The 18,920-nt window shown below is 30.1% G+C and overlaps 1 protein-coding gene across 1 annotated transcript in view; it reads left to right on the top strand.

Moving 5' to 3' along the window:
* Positions 1-129: 129 nt before the first annotated feature.
* LOC128386651 (neuroligin-4, X-linked-like) overlaps positions 130-18,920 on the top strand; it is a 57,636-nt gene continuing 38,845 nt past the window's right edge. The window contains exons 1-2 of the mRNA XM_053345716.1: positions 130-842; positions 925-1,179. Coding sequence (XP_053201691.1) covers positions 539-842; positions 925-1,179 — 559 coding nt within the window. The 5' untranslated portion in view covers positions 130-538. The remainder of the gene's footprint in view (positions 843-924; positions 1,180-18,920) is intronic.

Here is an 18,920-nt window from a genome sequence, read left to right on the forward strand (position 1 = left end):
TTACGAATTCAATTTATCCTTAATCAGCTGAGATTGCGCCAAATGATGAGGATGATAAGTGAGTGAGAACAGCTGATGATAAATATGAAGATTCTGAATCAGTCTCAATTCAACTCTCTCCAAGTTAACATCACCATCATTTCAATTATCATCATGATAATCATTAAATCATCACAATCAACTTGACATTCAAACAATTAAAACTTCTTTAAACAATTGCTGATTGTTTATCTTGACAATTTTCCGATTGGTTTTTAAATCATTTGACAATAAACAATTTTACTAGTGATTAGTTAATTGTTGTAACAATTAATATGAATCGTTAGACTATCAGATTAACTCGTTGATTGTCAATCTAAAGATAATTTTGTTATTTCACTTTTTTAATTTTCTCTCTGATTGATTATTGTTACTTTCATTTAATTGAAATCTCAATCGTTAGTTAAAGTTTATAAGTTTTACAAGTGACCAATTTAATTAAGATTAATTGTTCCGTTTTTTATATATATATATAATTGGATTAAAGTACAAAATAGAAATGGATTTATCATCGAGTAATAATAATCTAGTTAATTGTGATCATCTGAAAACAATTAAACTTTTCGGTGAAGTGATTAAAATGAAAGTGTCATATTGTATATCCAGTGTTAGTGAACCAATGACAACAGTGATTAGGTTAATTGTGATCACATTGTGTGTTAATCATGTGCTTGGAGTTGATCATCTTTCAAGTAATTACAATAGAAAACAATCAAATCGGATAATTAATACAAAATATGGTAGAGCAAGAGGTGTCCATGTTAATTTACCTCATAATTTACAGCCAATTGAAATGTTTCTAGGTGATTAACTTTCACTACGATCAAAAAATTAACACTCACAACAATCAATCTAATTACTGTGTTGTTTTTATTCACACTAAAGGTATTCCATATGCAAGTCCACCGGTGGGTAGACTGAGACTCATGCCACCGGTGACCCCAGTCCCTTGGAATGAGGATCGCGATTTCAATTCATATGGTCCAGTGTGTCCACAACAATTACCGAACCTATCAAATGAGACCGAGGCTCTAACCCGAATGACCAGTTACCGTTACAACAATTTAAAACGATTATTACCTTTACTTAAGAATCAAAGTGAAGATTGTCTTTACCTGAACATTTACCTTCCAGCCAAAGGTAAGCAATTAATTGTCCACAATTATATCCAACAATTTAGCCTTAAATAGACGAAGAAGAGGAAAAAAAAAAGTTATTCAATTTTCCCATTGGAAAAAGGAAACTTTTTCCTAACTTGTTATTATATTGAACTTTATTTCCTCTCAATCCACTTTGTTGAAATTCAGTGAACCATCATGATGTTACTCAGATGATGATGAAGATGAAGATGAAGATGATGATGATTATGATGATGATCTTATCCGATCTACACTTTGATCAATCTTTGAGTTGACTATTTCTATGTTATCATTTGATAATCTTACTTGATTGTTGTTAACTGTTAACTTGATTATGTTGATACATTGTTGATTTGATAGACAGAAAACATTATCAAAATCAACCAACATCATAATCACAATCATCTATCAGATAATTTTTATTGATAATCTTATGATAGTTTAATGTTTATATTAATTATTATCACATTTGATTAACTGTCAACCCAAAATTAACATTAATTACTTTATCCTTTTGTGTTTATCTCAATATCAAATCTTTTTTCATGTCCATCATCAATCTAATTGCTAATTAACTTTTTCTTTCTCATTTTCAATTTTCAAAAACTTTTCTCCGAAAAAAAAATTTCAATAGTTTTTTTTTTCATGATTCTGTTCATGATGAACTTTTTTTCCCATATTCTTTTGAAAATTCATCCACTAATCTTTAACCCATCAACTGATAATATACATTTGATAATAAGCATTAGTTGAGATGAGATATTAATAAGTTATGATGATAAACGAGCAACAATTTACTGATCATTAGATTAATTGTCGAATCATATTAGAACTTTATTTTTCTCTCAAAACAATTGAGAATCAATCGTAATATTAAATATAAATAGCGAAAATATTTTTCCCTTCAAAGATACAATTTATTTCCTTATAATGAATAATGTTTTCACCTTAATATGATTTGGAGCAACTTTTTTTTTCAGTTTCAGTTCAGTTCCTAATTCAATATATGTATAACCTATCATGGTGGATGAAGATGAATATGAGTGAGATGATTTTCTCTGAAAAAAATATAACTGACAAAGAATATAAATTAAATGAAAGGAGAGAGAATTGAAGATTTGCTTTGGTTTGTCAGTGAAAAGAAAGAGGTGAGATGATGATGGTGGAGATCGTGGGAGTGAGTGGACATTGTGAAGGAAAGAGAGATGATAAAAAAAGATGATGAGGAAGATGAATGAATGAAGTAGAGATGAGGATGAGTGGAAATGGATGGAAAAAAGAGAAAAATGAAAATAATAAGAGATCGAGAAGAAAATATCTTTCGTTCATCTTCATCATTCTTCTCATTCTCATCCTCATCTTCTCTGTTTACTTCATTCTTTACTTATTTATTTCCTTCTCTTTTTTTCTCTCTTTTCATCATCATCATTCTCTTCATCAAATTTTGTCTTCTTTTCCAAACGTTTATTCTGACTTTTTCATTCTGTTTCCGGTTTTTCTAATATCATCTCAGTCTTTTCACCGAGAATTTCATTCCACCAGATTATGGTTTGTCTTTCTCTTTTTCTTTTTCATCCTCATCTTTCGTCCTCTTCCTCTTCCTCTTTCTTCAAATTTCACATCCCAAACAATTTCATCTTCATATCTCTTCTTCCTCTCCCTTCAACATCTTATTCTCAAGTCATTATCACTCCCAATTCTCACTCCATCTCACAAGATCTTTTCATCCTCATCTCTCTCCCTTTTAGTCATCTTCTAGCATTTACCACTATCTTTATCATCTTTGTCTCTCTCTCTCTCTCTCTTTCATGACAGCAACTTTATTGGGTCAAAAACCTTGATCCAAAGATCCGCTTCGTTGTTATGTTGATTAGCCTACGAACTTACGATCGATTCTTATTCAAACCATCTGATTACTATTTAACTATCTTATTATCATTATCTTCCGTCATCCTCTTCATCTTCCACTCCCCACCTTCAACCTAATCTTCTATTTCCTCTTTTTTTTCTCTTGTTTTTTCTCCTCTCACTCTCTAACTCTCACTCTATTTCTATCATTATCTCTTGGACCAGTAACTGTAAAAGTTCATCAACAGTTTCCAATGTTTCAAAGTATCAGTGGCAGAGTAACAATAACATTTCACTTATCCAAACCCATTCACTGACCAGTGACCAGCCTGTTGTGAATCTTAAATGAAAACAATACAATAAGAATAACGAAGGAAATAATAGATAACTCTGAAAATCTCTTGATCAATGTTCATATATAAAACTCCGAGAGTTTATTTTCTTCTTCCATTCAGAAGTTCATTCAGCTAATACATGGAAAAGCTTCCATGAACACATCTCTCTCTCTCTTTCTCATATACATACATATATACATTCATCAATGAGTCTGAATCATTATTGAATAACAAACTAAGATCCATAAGAGTAAAAGGAAAACACAAAAAAGAGACAGAAAAACCAGAAAATCAGAATTAGAATTGAGAGAGAATCTAAATCAGAATAAATTGTGAATGTGAATAAATAACAAACTGTTCATTTACTCCTAACATCATTATCATTATCATTACCATGATAATAATAATAATCATCATCACCATGAACACTACCTGAACCTTGTTATTAGTTTGATTACTGTTAACCACAACTAACAACAACAACACAATTACAATAATAATGATAATGAATTAACTTGAATGGTTAACTTATCAACTGATTATGAGTCAACCCAGAAAACTAATAACAAAACAATAACACGATAAACATTTGGAAGCTTAATTATGATACATTCATCACGATTAATCTGATGAGATGAAATTTTCACCATGGTAACTAATAAGTTTGATAATTGTTATCCTTTTCTCTTAACATTGAACCAGAATTTTTTTTTGTTCACTTATTTTTCCTTCATTTTCATCATCATCCTCATCTTATCATCATCATCATGTTGATCATATTATTATTATCATGATACATGTTCTTGTATCATCATGAAATGTACACCCAGATGAATGTATTCATTTACCCGGAGGGTAAATTGTTCACCAGAAAAAAAGTAAGATATCAAGTGTGTGTGTGTATATTATCAAGCAAGATGATCATTAATTTAAATTAGATGATGAGGTTAATTTCTAGAATCAGAAACAGAAACTAATCAAGATGATAATCCAAAAGCAATTGTAACAATTTGATTAAACAAAAAAGTAAGGTAACAATCAGTTAAATTGTTGTTGCCTGAACAAAAGTAACATCTAAACAATTTGACAGATCAATGATCAATTATCATGATGAAAACATGGTGGTGACGTTAATCATTATCATTATCATTACTTTATTTTCAATTGAATCTGCGATTGTATCATGATGATGATCACCCTGAATTCTCAATGTTTCACTGATTCTTTTGTATTCTAAATTGTAACAAGTTAATTATTCTTGAAAACATGTTGACAACTGATGGAAATAAATATATTAGCAAATTAAGGATAACAATCAGGAACAACATGGTGAACACCATGAACCAGGGAACCAAGAAGAAGAAGAAGAAAAAAAAAGTTCTAATGGAGGAAAAGATGAGTTGGAATTGAATGTGAACCATGGTGATGATAAATGCGATTAAAAGTTATTAGTCTAATAAAGATAATGGTAAACAATGATAATGATATTACGATTTTCGTCCGTCAAGTTCAATTATCGACAAAAAACAGTTTGGAACTTTTTTCTTTCATTTTAATTTGTTCTCATCACTTCGACATCTTTTATCCAATCTAATTAATATCTTCTTGATGTCATCGGCAATTTATCAATAAGATAAACTGTTAACAGTAATCGTCTTAATCACTTGAAGGTGAACTCGGTGTTTCCATTGAATCAGAGAATATGAAACATTTTATCAATTCAAGTTTTGAATTCCAAGTTTTTTTCTCTATTACTTTTAGTATTATATTTCCTTTTATAAACATTAGAACAAATAATTTACTCTATTATTGAACTTTATCAACATTTTCCACCATGAATGACACATGATCTTACCACCATGATGGTTAATATTATCACCATGGTTATCGAGATATCATATTGACCTAATTTTGTTCAGAACAAGAGAGATAGAGAGAGAAAAGAACTGGAAAAATAAGTTCGATTAACCTGAGAAAAGTTCTGCCGATTCATAAGATAACCATGATATTAACTATTGTTGACAGTCTTGAAGTTTCATGTAACTACTTTGATATATTTAATTTCAATCAAAAGTAAACAACATAATATAAACTTTCATTTCAGATGTTCGGGTAAATGAGAGAGATAGAGAGAAAAAGTTCTGGTTCTCTGAATTATCTGAGATTTGAAGGATATTTTTCTCTGAGAACTTGCGAAGAAAATATTTGAACAGAGACAGAGAAAAGGATTAACCGAAAAAATGAAAATTTCTCGAAAAATTTTACTTGAGAATTGGTGAATTCTAAAAGCCGTTGCATCACAAGTTTATCTCTATTCCTCTGAATCCCATGAACTTCTATCATGATGTTGTTTGTTTACATTGTTGAAAATGTTTCTAAACTTTAATATTGAGATGAAAGAACAATAATAACCACTTAACATTTAATCCTTCTGATAGTTCAGCCTGAACAATGAACAGTAATTGAGTTATCATGAAGAAAAGAGAGAGAGAAAGACAGAAAGAAAAGGAAGAAAAAAAAGTTCTCTATCTCTTTTTTTTCTAATATAACTTCAAACTGAATTTAGAACTTTTCTTCTCTCTTCAATCATGAACTTGATAATAATCGATGTGTCTCTCTACATGAATCTATAATCGCAATTGCTGTAATAGTCCCAATGGTAATTGTTAATTGCCTTTTACAACACAATTGATTATATAATTAACTTGACACAAACTGTTGTCATTATTATTGTTATTATCATTTCAATTAATCTCTCAATCATTAAGAACTTTTTTCTCCTTTCAACTTTCAGTTAATTCATTCAGATAATTGAATCGTAATAATTTCAAATTTGATCTTGATTATGAAATAGACAAAAAATCCTAATCCCTCAGCATCACAATTATAACTAATCCTTTCAATTTATCATCCTCATCCTCATCCTCATCATCGTCCTCATTAAACTTATATAAATAACCTTTGGAAATTTGATATTTTCAACCAATCCTCAATTTTGATTTTGCAATCTCAATGATGATGATGATCAGATTAATTAAATGTCTGTAGACACTTTTTTTTAGCTGTGTAGTTTTAATCATGATTGAGCTATTAGTTAATTGAATTTGCTAAAAGGAGACACAGAAGCAAATTGAATTAAATTGTCATAATGACTTTCGTTAAGTTACCTCATTGATGATAATGTTTATACGCACCTCGATTACCCTCCCCACTTTCATGTCAATTCATGGGAAGATGAAGATGGAGAGATAAATGTTCAATTCGATAAATTTGATCATTGACCAAGTGCTTTACCGTTTATGTACATTAATGGGCGATGATGATGATGATGGAGGATTAAAAGTGTGAAAAACCGGGAGAGAGAAAAGGAAAAAAGTTCTTATGTGGTTCAGTGGAAAGTGAAGAGATTTAAAAGGTTAGAAGAAAAAAGGGAGATTTTTGGTGTAGAGAAAAATTCTGGGGCAAAAAAAACCATTTTAAACTCGAAGTGAACAGTTTCTTGTTCGAGAGAGAGAGAGAGAAAAAAAAGAGAAAAATAAGAAAAAAAAAGAAAAATGAGAGAAAAAAACGTTTGATTGACTGTCTTTTTCCTTTCAGATACAGTTGACTATTTTATTGTATTCTCAGTCTCTCTGAACTTCTGGTTCAGTTTTTATCTCTCCCACCCTGAAATTTCAGGCAACTGGAAATGTCTCTCTCCATATATGATATACATTTAGATGCCAAAGTGTTTCTATCTAAGAATATAAGTAGTTTCAGATGAGGAAAAAGTTTCTGTTCTACTGATGAAGTTAAAGATACACCGATGGAGGAGGAGGAACAGTGGGAGGAAAAAGAAGAGAATCATCTAAACAGGAGCAACGATGGTGAAAAAAAGTTCTCATTTCCAATGAATATGAATAAATATCATGAATGTAATTGAGCTTTACCAATGGAATGAGAGATGTATACAAAAAAAACACCTTAACCTTAGACTCGATGGTGAAAAAAGCATTTGGAGTAACCTGGAGTTTTTTTGTACCGTTATTTTTATCATGACTGGAAGACAAAGAGTGATGATGGTGGTGATGTGGAAGAAGATGACAAAGATTATAAAGATTGCATGAAGATGAGGATGAAGATGGTTAAACTGTCTCCTGGGTAAAAGGTCGATGATGATCGTGACATGATTACACTGAGAGAGAAAAAAGTTCTAACCATTTTCATCGAGTTGGGTTATTTTACATTGAGAACTTGAGATGATATCTCAATGGTAAAAAAGCTCACAAATAAAGAGTTATCATCCTTGATCATCATCATTATCATTTTATCTCTTGTCTCATTGTTGATATTCTGAAGGAGAAAAAGCTTCTTCTCAAAGATTATCATTCATTGGTTATCATTTCCGTTTCCACTGTGTGAAAAAAAAGTGATGAAACTTTTTGTTTTTACTTTTATCATGTAACAATAATTGTTTTTTCATTAGGTGTTAATCTGATTTTAATTCATTTTACACCATGAAAAAAAAACTGACTCAATCTCTTGAGAGATAATTAAGAATGTGAATGAAATTTGAAATCAGCGATTACTCTTGAAGATGATAACTAATTATTACCAATTGATATTTAATTTGTTTGCTGATTGTTTGAAATGGTTAATCAAGTCAATCTCCCTGTTGAGATAATCAGTCAGAACTTTTTTTCAGCTCATCTTAGAATTTAATTTCCAATTCTCATCTTCTAGTCGTAATTACCTTCATCATCATCATCATCATCATCATCCAATTGTCTGAACATTTCAAATTAGAATGAAAATCAATTAATGAACAAAAGGAAAAATCAATGGAAATTTTTTTTTTCTCTCCGAATTCAGCCAATATCAAATTCTCAAGAAAACTATCACACTCATGGAGCCAATGAATCAATTAGTTGATTCCAAGTGAATTCACTTTGGAAGTTGAATTTTCTTTAATCAAACAATTCCTATTACCATGATTAACATTCATTTCTAGAAAAAAAAGTCGGAATAAAGTTTCATTGTTGATCATAAATCAAACTAAAATACAGTTTCATGATTCATCATGATGATAATATGCTATGAGGTGTAATGAATTAGTTGATATACAGACACATGGTGAATAAAAGTTCATATATCATGATCGTCATGACTGATATCTCAACTTTTTTCCTTCGCCATTTTCACTCCCTCTTTAAATGATGAAATAAAATATTATATAAGAAAGTTAATAACATGATGTATTATATTAATATTCATATTTTCCTCATCTCAATTTTCTGGTTATTTTTGGTGTTATGCTTGGATGAATAATATCTCATGTACACATACACATACATACACTTCTCACCTGAATACCCACCTCGTCCTCCATCATAGTATAATCCCACCAGTGTTAGAGCTAAATCAAGACTCTCAGTTGGTACAAATAAGTTTCCACCTTAAATGTAATATATTGATACTTAGTTTTTTGTTTATTTGTTGTTTCCTTTTATTTTTATCATGGTGTTTCACTCAAATTGTGATAATAAATTCACACATGATAAAGTTCATGATGGTTTGAATCAGTGTTCACCTTTCAAAATGTTTCACTTTCACTAGTTATCATTTTCTTGTTATTATATTTCTGGTCCCAATTTATAGTCAATTTTGAGGTTAACTTTGTAATTTATGAAACAGAAAACATGAATCAAACTTATATGAAACACTCAGATTATTCAGTATTCATGATGATTGTTTTTTCAAGGTGAATGTTTAACTTGAGATGCTTATTACTATTACGATGATGTTGATGATTATTATGGTGATTGTTGATTGTTGACTTGATAAATGCTTCAAGTGTACAATTTATAAAATTTATAAGCGATTCAAGTTTTCACCATGAACAATTTTCTGATTCCTTTGCAATATCCAAGAGACTTGGAAACGTTTATCACTTGTTAGGTTAACCATCATGATGATTGTTTTTGTTTACGAGAGAGTCATTATCATCACCATCATCATCATCATCTTCCATTCCAATGGATATTCAAGTTTCCATGATGATACTCAATGGTTTCATTTACCGATATCTCTTGAAAATAAATTTTCACCAGGAATTTATAACAATGTTTTTTTCCTATTCTCTTTCTTATCCCTTCAATATTCAAGGATAAAGTTAAAAGTAATAAGGATAAAGATTAGTTAATGATGATGAAGATGATGAAAAGACTAGAAACTAATCTCTTCTCTTAAAACCAATCATGGTGGATGAACTTTTATCTCTTTTCTTTCCCTGAACATGTTTCATGTAAAGAAGAAGAAGATGAAAAAAGTTCCATAGTGTTAATATAAGATAAAAACAAAGGCATGAAAACTTATCTCTCTTGTTCTGATTAGTTGAAAAGATTCATTTTCATGGGAAGGTGAACAATTTCAACTTGGAATTAAGATCAATTCCATCAATTTCTCATGGAAAAGTGAACAGAGGTGAAAAAAGAGAAGAAAATTTGATGAAAATTGTAAATTCCAATAGAGAATATGAAAGAATAAAGAACTTTTTTTGCTTCTTTTACTTTATCAAACTCGAGAGAGAAAATGTCATAGAGTAAATTTATCGTATTCTTATTATTATTTCATTTGTTCAGGGATAAGAATCGATGTGGGAAATGAAGGAGGACCATGATCGAAGATGTAATAAAATTTCAAACACTTTATCACTTTAATATCAAGAAATTATTACTGTTATTTTATGTAAATAGTAATATTATCATGATGATTGTTTTGAAAATAGTTATTATTATCATTAGAAACATATAATGATAACATTAATGGGGTAATAATAATGTCACCTCAATGTCAAGTCTTCACATTTCAAATGGTTGACATTAGTGTGTGTTATCATTAATATATTACTTCATGATAATCATTATTGTCTGAACTGTTTTTTTCCTTCTTGTATTGCAATCACAACTCAGAACTATTCAGAAACCAGAACCATTCAGGATTCATATCAATTACATGAGGAAATAGAGAGAGAGAGAGAGTCTTTGATAGTCATTTCTAATATTATCTCATCTTATGAGCATTTCTCTCATGGTTTAAGATTAGAATCATCATGATCTTTATCTTTTCTTCTGAGTTTTCTTTTTTTCTCTCATTTCTTTTGTGTGTATCTACAATTCTGTGGATTTCTTTTTATTTCAATCAGATTCCAATAAGAATCAGTTGAAGAAGATAGAGAAAACTTGTTGACAGAAGTTTAGGTTTTCCTCTTCTTCTTCTTCGTCATCTTCCTCTTCATCTTTTTTGATTCATCTTGAGTGAATCATGATGATAAGAAAACCAGAATTCATTGGTTACCCTGAATACACATACAGTCAATCACACAGATTGAATTACATCCATGAGATTTTGAATACCTGGTTGTTGTTGTTGTTGTCAAAGTGGTAAGATAAATAATCTGACTCATTGAATATCAGAATCACCATCATGATAATCTGATAAAATCACAACGAGTACTTGAACTTTTTTCCCATTTAATTGTTTAACCTTCAGATATACAAGTAGATCCATCGACTTGGAGTTCACAATCACTTTTAATTTACTCGCACAGATAATGATAATCAATGAGAGATAAATACAACCCAAAGATATGATGATAATAATCAATGTCCTCTCATTTAACTGATATCATCTCTTCAATTGGTTATCCGATTAAATTCATCTTTGACTGATCATCATTACCTGAAAATATCACCAGGATAATATTATTTCAGCTCTTCCATGATGATGATAATTGATCTGGCTATTAGATGTGTTACTTAATCAATTAACTTGATTATCTGATCCTAAATTTGGCGGTAAAGTTTGTTGCCAAGTTAAATGTTAATACGATTGCTATTAGTAAATCACTATCGATATATTAACAATCAAAATCAATCAGAAAGTTTGGAAATTGTCAGATAAGTTATCATGAATGTAAAAGGATAAAAATTAGGATTGATTCATGATGATATTTATAATGATGATAATAATAATAGAAGGCAAGATAAAGATGAAGAAGAAGATAAAAAAATTTTCCTTTTCCAATCTCTTCCTTTTCCTTGTTTCCCTCTTTCATGATGATAATAATGCTACATTTAATAATAATACTCTGAGGTTCATTGAAACTCTTGGTGTCTCTTCAGATCTTTGATCAGTTGTTTCCATGTAGCCTTTACTTTCACGCTTGTCTGAGCTTGAAATGAATCCCACCAAAGCTTGTTGATAGGATTAAGAGTCTTAGATTCTGATAATTGAACCAGAGATAAGAACTCTGGAGTCTCTTTCCATCCTTCGATAATATTTTATCACCATCATGTCGATGGAGGAGGAAATCTCTTATTTTCCACCTTACTCTCTTTAAGAAATTCTTCGTTTTTTTCCTTCCTCTCTTAGTCCACCTTTAGACTGAACTTTATCTGATCAACTGAGAATTTCCTTGTTCTCTTCTGTTCACAAATCTAAGCTTACGGTAGTGAGAACTGAATTGACCTGAATTTTTCATGATGATAAATTTTCTTACCTTTCTAATATTATCTCCATCTTTATCCTTAATCTTATATCAACCTTTTTTTTGCTGGACTTTTCTCCTTCAATTACCAATTTCATTGGCAAATTCATGATGAAATTGAACAATTGACTTGAAATTGTTTCTGTCTTATTAGATTCCGTCCAGTCAATGTCCAGTTATCTTCATGTAAAGTGGATTAGTTACTCGGATCCATGGGATTCATTTTCATGAAATAACCTTTAATATTTGTCTAAATATCCTTGTGAAAATTTCATGTACATTGAACACTAATAATTAAAGTAAATTAGTCTAATTAATTTCAATGTAAAATTTTCTTACAAAAAGAAAACTCGAAATTTTCAATCCTAATTAACTAATCACTAATAATGTTATTCCCGTTTACATATTTTCTGTATTTAGTAGGTGATTAACAATGATAAACAAATTAATCTAAATCATTTGTATCCTAATGAAATATTGTGAATCGTTTCTCATTGGATGAAATTAAATTTACATAATATATTGAACTTTCTCAGCCAAACATGATGATGATAAACTGTGTAGACAAAAACTTATTGTCTGTTGATTGTTTAGCTGATGGTGATGATGATTAAGCTAACGACATGTCAACAATTTTACCTTCATCAATCATTAATGTAATTAAGAAGCCTTGAAGTACATCGAGTCAACTGTACCAATATAACATTCAATAATGATGATAATATGAAATATCATCGTTTTCATGATGATGATGATGATGATAAGAGTAGCTTATGAAAGGATGATAAACCCTATGAACCATCATGATGATGATTATGATCCAGAATCGGATAAATCCAATGAAACTGAGAGAGAGAGAGAGAGAGAGAGGGATGACGATTTTCATCAATGATATTAATTGAACTTGTTGTTTGATATTAGAAGAAATAAGTTATGAACTAAATTAGTTTAATTGTTTAATCAGTTAATTTAATTAGGAAACAATTTGGATAGACTTTGATTGACTATGTGTATCGTTTTCATTATAGTTTTTTAATTAAATTGCTTGTTGATGATTTTCTGTGTTACCCAATGTTATTTTTTTTATATCCCATGAATTGAATTTTTGAATTTTAAATTGTTCTATTGATTTGGATTTGATTAATTGTTTATCAATGATTTTAAAGTAATTTGATTGTTTTGGGTTTAACATAATTTGATCGGAAGTGATTAACAAACAGGATAAAGTTGGTGCCAATCACTATGATACCAAAGATATCGGTTGATATTGATGGTGAACATTTTGATGTTAGTTGAGTCAAGGAAACCGGAAGGGTCAACTTTGAAAGGGAAGCAGGAAGAGGAATTGATGAGAGGGTTGAAATGATTTGGTGAGAAGGTGAAAGGTGATGATAAATTGAAAGGGAAAGGATAAACAGAATTGTGATGAATTGGATTATCTGGATTAGATTGAGAGTCATTGTTAATAATCTGATTGGGGCACAACCTCGAGATCGGAAAGTGTAATAGGTGTAAATGATTCCCTGGACGGAGACATTTATCAAAACTATGATCGGATAATAGGCAGGAGGAGAAATATCTTCGGAGGGAATGATCCCACCGCCGAAAAGGTGGAAAGCATAGACTAAGGTTGAAAGGTGATAGAAAATGTGAACAAATCGAAGCTGTTGCTTTCGAAGTACAACAAACAGGGTGTTACCAAGTTCGAAAAGTTTGGACCAAGTGAACAGGTTAAGCCAAAATCGAAGAGCATCATTGATTGGCGGTGAACAGATCGACGATCCAAGGCCATTTTCTTTAGTCCAAGGGATTAGATGACCAGCCAACTTGACGGAGCACATGATTGAAAACAAAGCCAACCCGAGGTTCCAAAGGGTCAAAAGATTTCGTAAATGGAAAGGTGATCGTTTTGTTAGAAGCCGACGGACTAAAAAAATGGTAAACAGGTAGACCATCGAAACGGAAATGGCCAAAATCAATCGTGTCTCATGTAACCATTGAACATAATCGCGTGTCAACAATTCCTTGGGTATCAGAGAATCTTGACCAACTTTAACATCATCTGATTCCGATGAAAGTAAAGTTGTTAACTCTTGAGTTGATTCTGTGACGAATTCATTGACTCGATCGGAAATGGTTTCGACGATAGTTTCCTGCTGGACGAAAACTGGATCCTCTTGGACAGATTGAGGAATCTCTGATTCAATTGGAATCTCGCTAACTATTGGCTGAACAACATTCTCAACGATAGTTGATACATGATCAATAATCGCGGATGTTGAAGACTCTGAATCAACAAAAGATTGAGTTGTAACCTCATCGACCAATGTTGTTGATACCTCGGTGATAACCTCTTCCATATGGACAACCACAGGTTCAAGGGAAGCTGTAGAAACCTCAGAAACCACCGGAGATAAAGTTGTTGTTACCTCTTGAACATTTTGAACAATCTGTTCGTCTACATGTTGAACCAAATTATCACCAATACCCTCCATGTTGCTGTTTTGGAATCAATTAGATCAGAAACAAAAGATTATTACTTATCAACTTGTGATAAGAAAATGGATCAACAACAATCAATTTAAATTCAAGACAGAGAATAATCAATTTAACTGATTGAGAAAATGCTCAAATACTCAGGAAAAAAGGGAGAAGATAACACAGAAAGATGAGATAATAAGATGAGATTTGGAAAACTAAATAGATTCACAGAATTTACAGAATTCGAATTTTTTTTCTCTTCGTTTTTACCTCTTCCACCTTGATAATACCAACTCTCTTTCTCACTATCTCGTTCTCTAACACCCTTTTCTCCTATTCTCTCTCACGGATGAACACTTTGACTTGATAAAGGATTTCGACGGAAAAAAAACAAGGATAAAGAAAAGATGAGGATGGAAAACTTTTTTCTTCTTATTTTGAGCTTCTATTCATGATGATTATCAGAATGGAATAAGATTTGTGAGAGATGATGATGAATGATGACGATGATTGAACTATTTGAAGAAAGAGGAAAAGACAGAGAACTGTGAATACATAAATGATAATGAAGATATCGATGGTGATGAAGATGAAGATAAGGATGTAGCTGAACCCATTGAACAAACACCGTCATCATCATCATCATCATCATCATGATGAATCGTTTTTCGTTTCCTAGTATGATAATTATACTGATGTCTGATTAAACTTTGCCAATGAAAGACAAATGAAGGTTGATTAAAGTGCTCTAAAGATAATTAAGCTTAATTACAAAGTCTAATTGTTACAATGTTAATCATCATCATCATTATCATCATCATCATTACCAATACAATGTTAATAATCAATGATGTTACCAGTTTAATGAAACTCAATTGAAAACAGACAAAAAAAATCCTCGACTTAAACTCTCAACCAACAATTAACACTCGTTTAAAATTTAATTAACTTGCTTAATGTATATATGTTAGTTAATTAGTTAACTAACAATCTTAATCATCAATCTTTTTTTACTTCTCAATTTATTTACCTAACAGATTAACAGGTAACAATTTATAAAGAGATGAAACTTTTTTCACCCAATAACAATTGAAATACTTTGTTAATCACTGGAATTATTATATCAACAATTTAGATCAATATTGACCCAGAAAATTAACTGTAAATGGTTAATTTAAAGCCCACAAATGTGGATCAAAAAATTTATTACAAAATTAAATCTTAATCAAGATTTATAATGTTAATAAGTTGAATCGATTACCTTTTTTTTTTAGTTAACTTAAATTACTTTGAGTAAAAGTTTCGAGTTGTAAATTCGTGAAGTTTTCTTGTTATTATATTGAGAGAGGAAAAAAAGTTCTAATCAAAATCGAGATTTTCTTGTTAGATTCTGAATAAAGAACAAATTTTCAAACTAAATTCATGAATTATTCATCATTCTGTTAATCAACTAATCATATTATCAATTTGTTAACACTTTCTTAGTTACCTTATTAGCTTCTGTATTCAATATCATGTCTTTCAAATCAAACATTTTTAATCTTGAGTCTTGATAATACAACTAATCAATATGATGATGATGATGATGATTAAATCATGATTGAAATCAATATAAGTAATTTTAATCATGAGTCTATTTGAGATGAATCCATGTAATAGTTAGCTTGAGTTTTGGATTATCATGAAATCAACTTGAAGTTTAATTTTTAACTACGAATTGAACAATTTGTTGATCTAATTAAGATTAGTTAACTTGACTAATTTTTATAAATCTATTGATTGTTGATTGTATTTAGTTGGAAATGTTGATTTTTTCTGTTATTAATTGAATACAATTAAATTTTACGTTGAGAGTTGAAATTAGGTTACGTTTAATTTGTTCAGATGATATTTTTTTCCCATTTATGTTTACAATTCTAGTTGATTAAGATTCTGGTGATGACGTTGATCAATCTTATCTTCATCATCTTCCACCTCATCATCATGAAAAATAGATCGGATCACTTTTACAATTAATTAAACATCAACAATTTAATGAGTCATTTGTTTATTATAATACATTTGAAAAGTTTTAAGTTCAACTAACTTATCAGCATGATGATGATCATTTTCAATTTGAATTAATTATCATGACTCCTGATTATCATGAAAATTTTATTATCTAATTTACCGACTCAAAATCAGATTTAAATTAATATATGAATCAAAAGTAATACTTTCAACATATTAATTGTAATATTTATATATATGAGTTGAACTGAATTGAAATTGAAATTTTCAATCAGGTAGATGAAAATTAAATAAGATCAACAACTGAATTGAATCATCTGTTTATTTGAATCAGGTTGAAACTATCATTAAATTAACAATAACATGGTGATGATGATGATGATGATGACTATCATCATGGTGATATATTTACAACAGAATGACTCATATTATCATCAAGGTTCATGGTGATTCAGTTGAATTATTCCCAATGAGATTAACTGTCATGAAAATTTTAAAACTTTCCATTATCATGATGATGACGATGATGAAAATTCATCCTGAATTTGAATCATATTGTTACTCATATTTGTCCATTTTTTTCATGGTTCCAATTCAAACCACCACCCACTTGCCATGAAATTTAATTTCTGAAAACTTTCATCATGAAGGTAATTAAAAAACTGTCTTTAATTTCCCAAGAGTCATTTCAACCTTGATTCTGATCTTGATCAATATGATTAAAGGTAAATCATGTTAACATGTAAAACTTTTTGGTTGAACAGAAAATCAATCAAATTAGTTAATCAATCATCATCTTCATCGTTATCAACAAAAGTTCAATAAGTTCAATTACAATTTAAGTAAATGATGATAACCTGAATCGAAGTGACAAAAACTTTCAAGAATTAAATTTAGACCATTGATTTCAACCTAATCTATTGAATTTAATATTATTTATCATGCTAATTTCATGATGATACCCTAACAATGAAAGTTGAATATTTATTCAGGGAGAAAATATCATTCTCACCATTGTATCAATTTGTTGCTCTATTAATACAATGATGATGATGAAGGAATCAAATTGTTCATTTTACTTACATTATTATGTAACAATATTGTTTCCTGAATCTTCATCTTTCATCACCATGAACATCATGAACCTGAACATAATGATGATCATCATTTGCAAGGATAACTCAATTTACTTTAAATGATTGACTTGAAACAAGTGCTCATTGTAAAAAAGTGAGATTGATCATCATCATCATCATCATCATCATCATCGTCCTCATAATCATCAACATGATTATCATGAAATCTATTGTTGCCTATTGTCTGGTGACAGAAACATGTTGATGATGATGATGAGATGACATGATGAAATTGGAAAAAGAGTTGAAAGAAGGCGAAAAAAAAAGTTCGACGTTGAAAATTTTGCTCCTCTTCATATTCTGGTTACTCATTGTACTGAACTTTTCTGTGATTCTGATGAAGATGAATAATCTGTACACATCTATCTATGTATGGATAGAATCTATTGAGATAATGACTGACGTTTACTTGGAAATTTTCATGGTGATGATGAATATCGAGTTTGAACCTTCGATGATGATGATTATGATGATCATATCAGAAAGTTATCGACATGAAACAAACAAGCAACGTGATATATTATCCCTCGAATTTCATCTGAAAAAAAAGTTCAGCTCCATCATGATTCTGTATCATGTATCATTTGCATGTTTATCAACTGGATTACATGTTAAGTGGGGAAGAGAAGAGGAAACAAAATTTTCATGAAGATTATGATGATGATGATGGCGTAACATGATAACCAATGGTGATTACCAGAAACTACTGGTGATTATGATGAGAGAAAAGGGAAAAGGTCATCATCATGAATTATCATAACCTTTTGTATAGTAGTTTCTTGGGAGACAAGAAAAGTGCTCATAATATTGCATTTACATGAGAATCATCATCATGCAAACGACTGAAATTATTAGTCATGAAAACATGAAGACTCAAATTTCATGAAAAAAGGAAGAAAATTTCTTGAGTCTGATATTTCACCAGAGAAAAGAGAATGGAAAACAATATCAATGTTTTCCATTAAAAATTTCATCTTCTATTCACAGAATTTTACAGAATTTTATTTTCTTCTTTATTTACATTTACAATCTTTGATCTAATTCATTAGATGCTCAGAATTTTTAAAGTTACTCTTTAGTTTTAAGATTAATTGAATGAGATTAACATGGAAAATCTAGTTGATTTGTTGAGTTGATTAGTTTGATCATTCTTATTATGAGCAATCAGAATCTATCATCAATTTATCACTTATTGACATATTGGCTGACGATGATTGATTTTCACTTTGCTAGAGCTTTATAATTACAGTATTATCATGATTGTTGATTAAGGATGAGGATACGAAAAGTGAGAAGGACAATTTAAGGAAAACAATTCAACTCGATAACCAGTTAACCTAATTAGCGAGGAGAATTGCTTGGGATCACAAGAATCAAAGTGATGGAAAACAAAAGGATGAAAAAT

This window comes from Panonychus citri, unplaced genomic scaffold (genome assembly GCF_014898815.1).
Source record: "Panonychus citri isolate SS breed McGregor unplaced genomic scaffold, ASM1489881v1 Contig00001, whole genome shotgun sequence".
In the NCBI taxonomy this organism is placed as follows: Eukaryota; Metazoa; Arthropoda; class Arachnida; order Trombidiformes; family Tetranychidae; genus Panonychus; species Panonychus citri.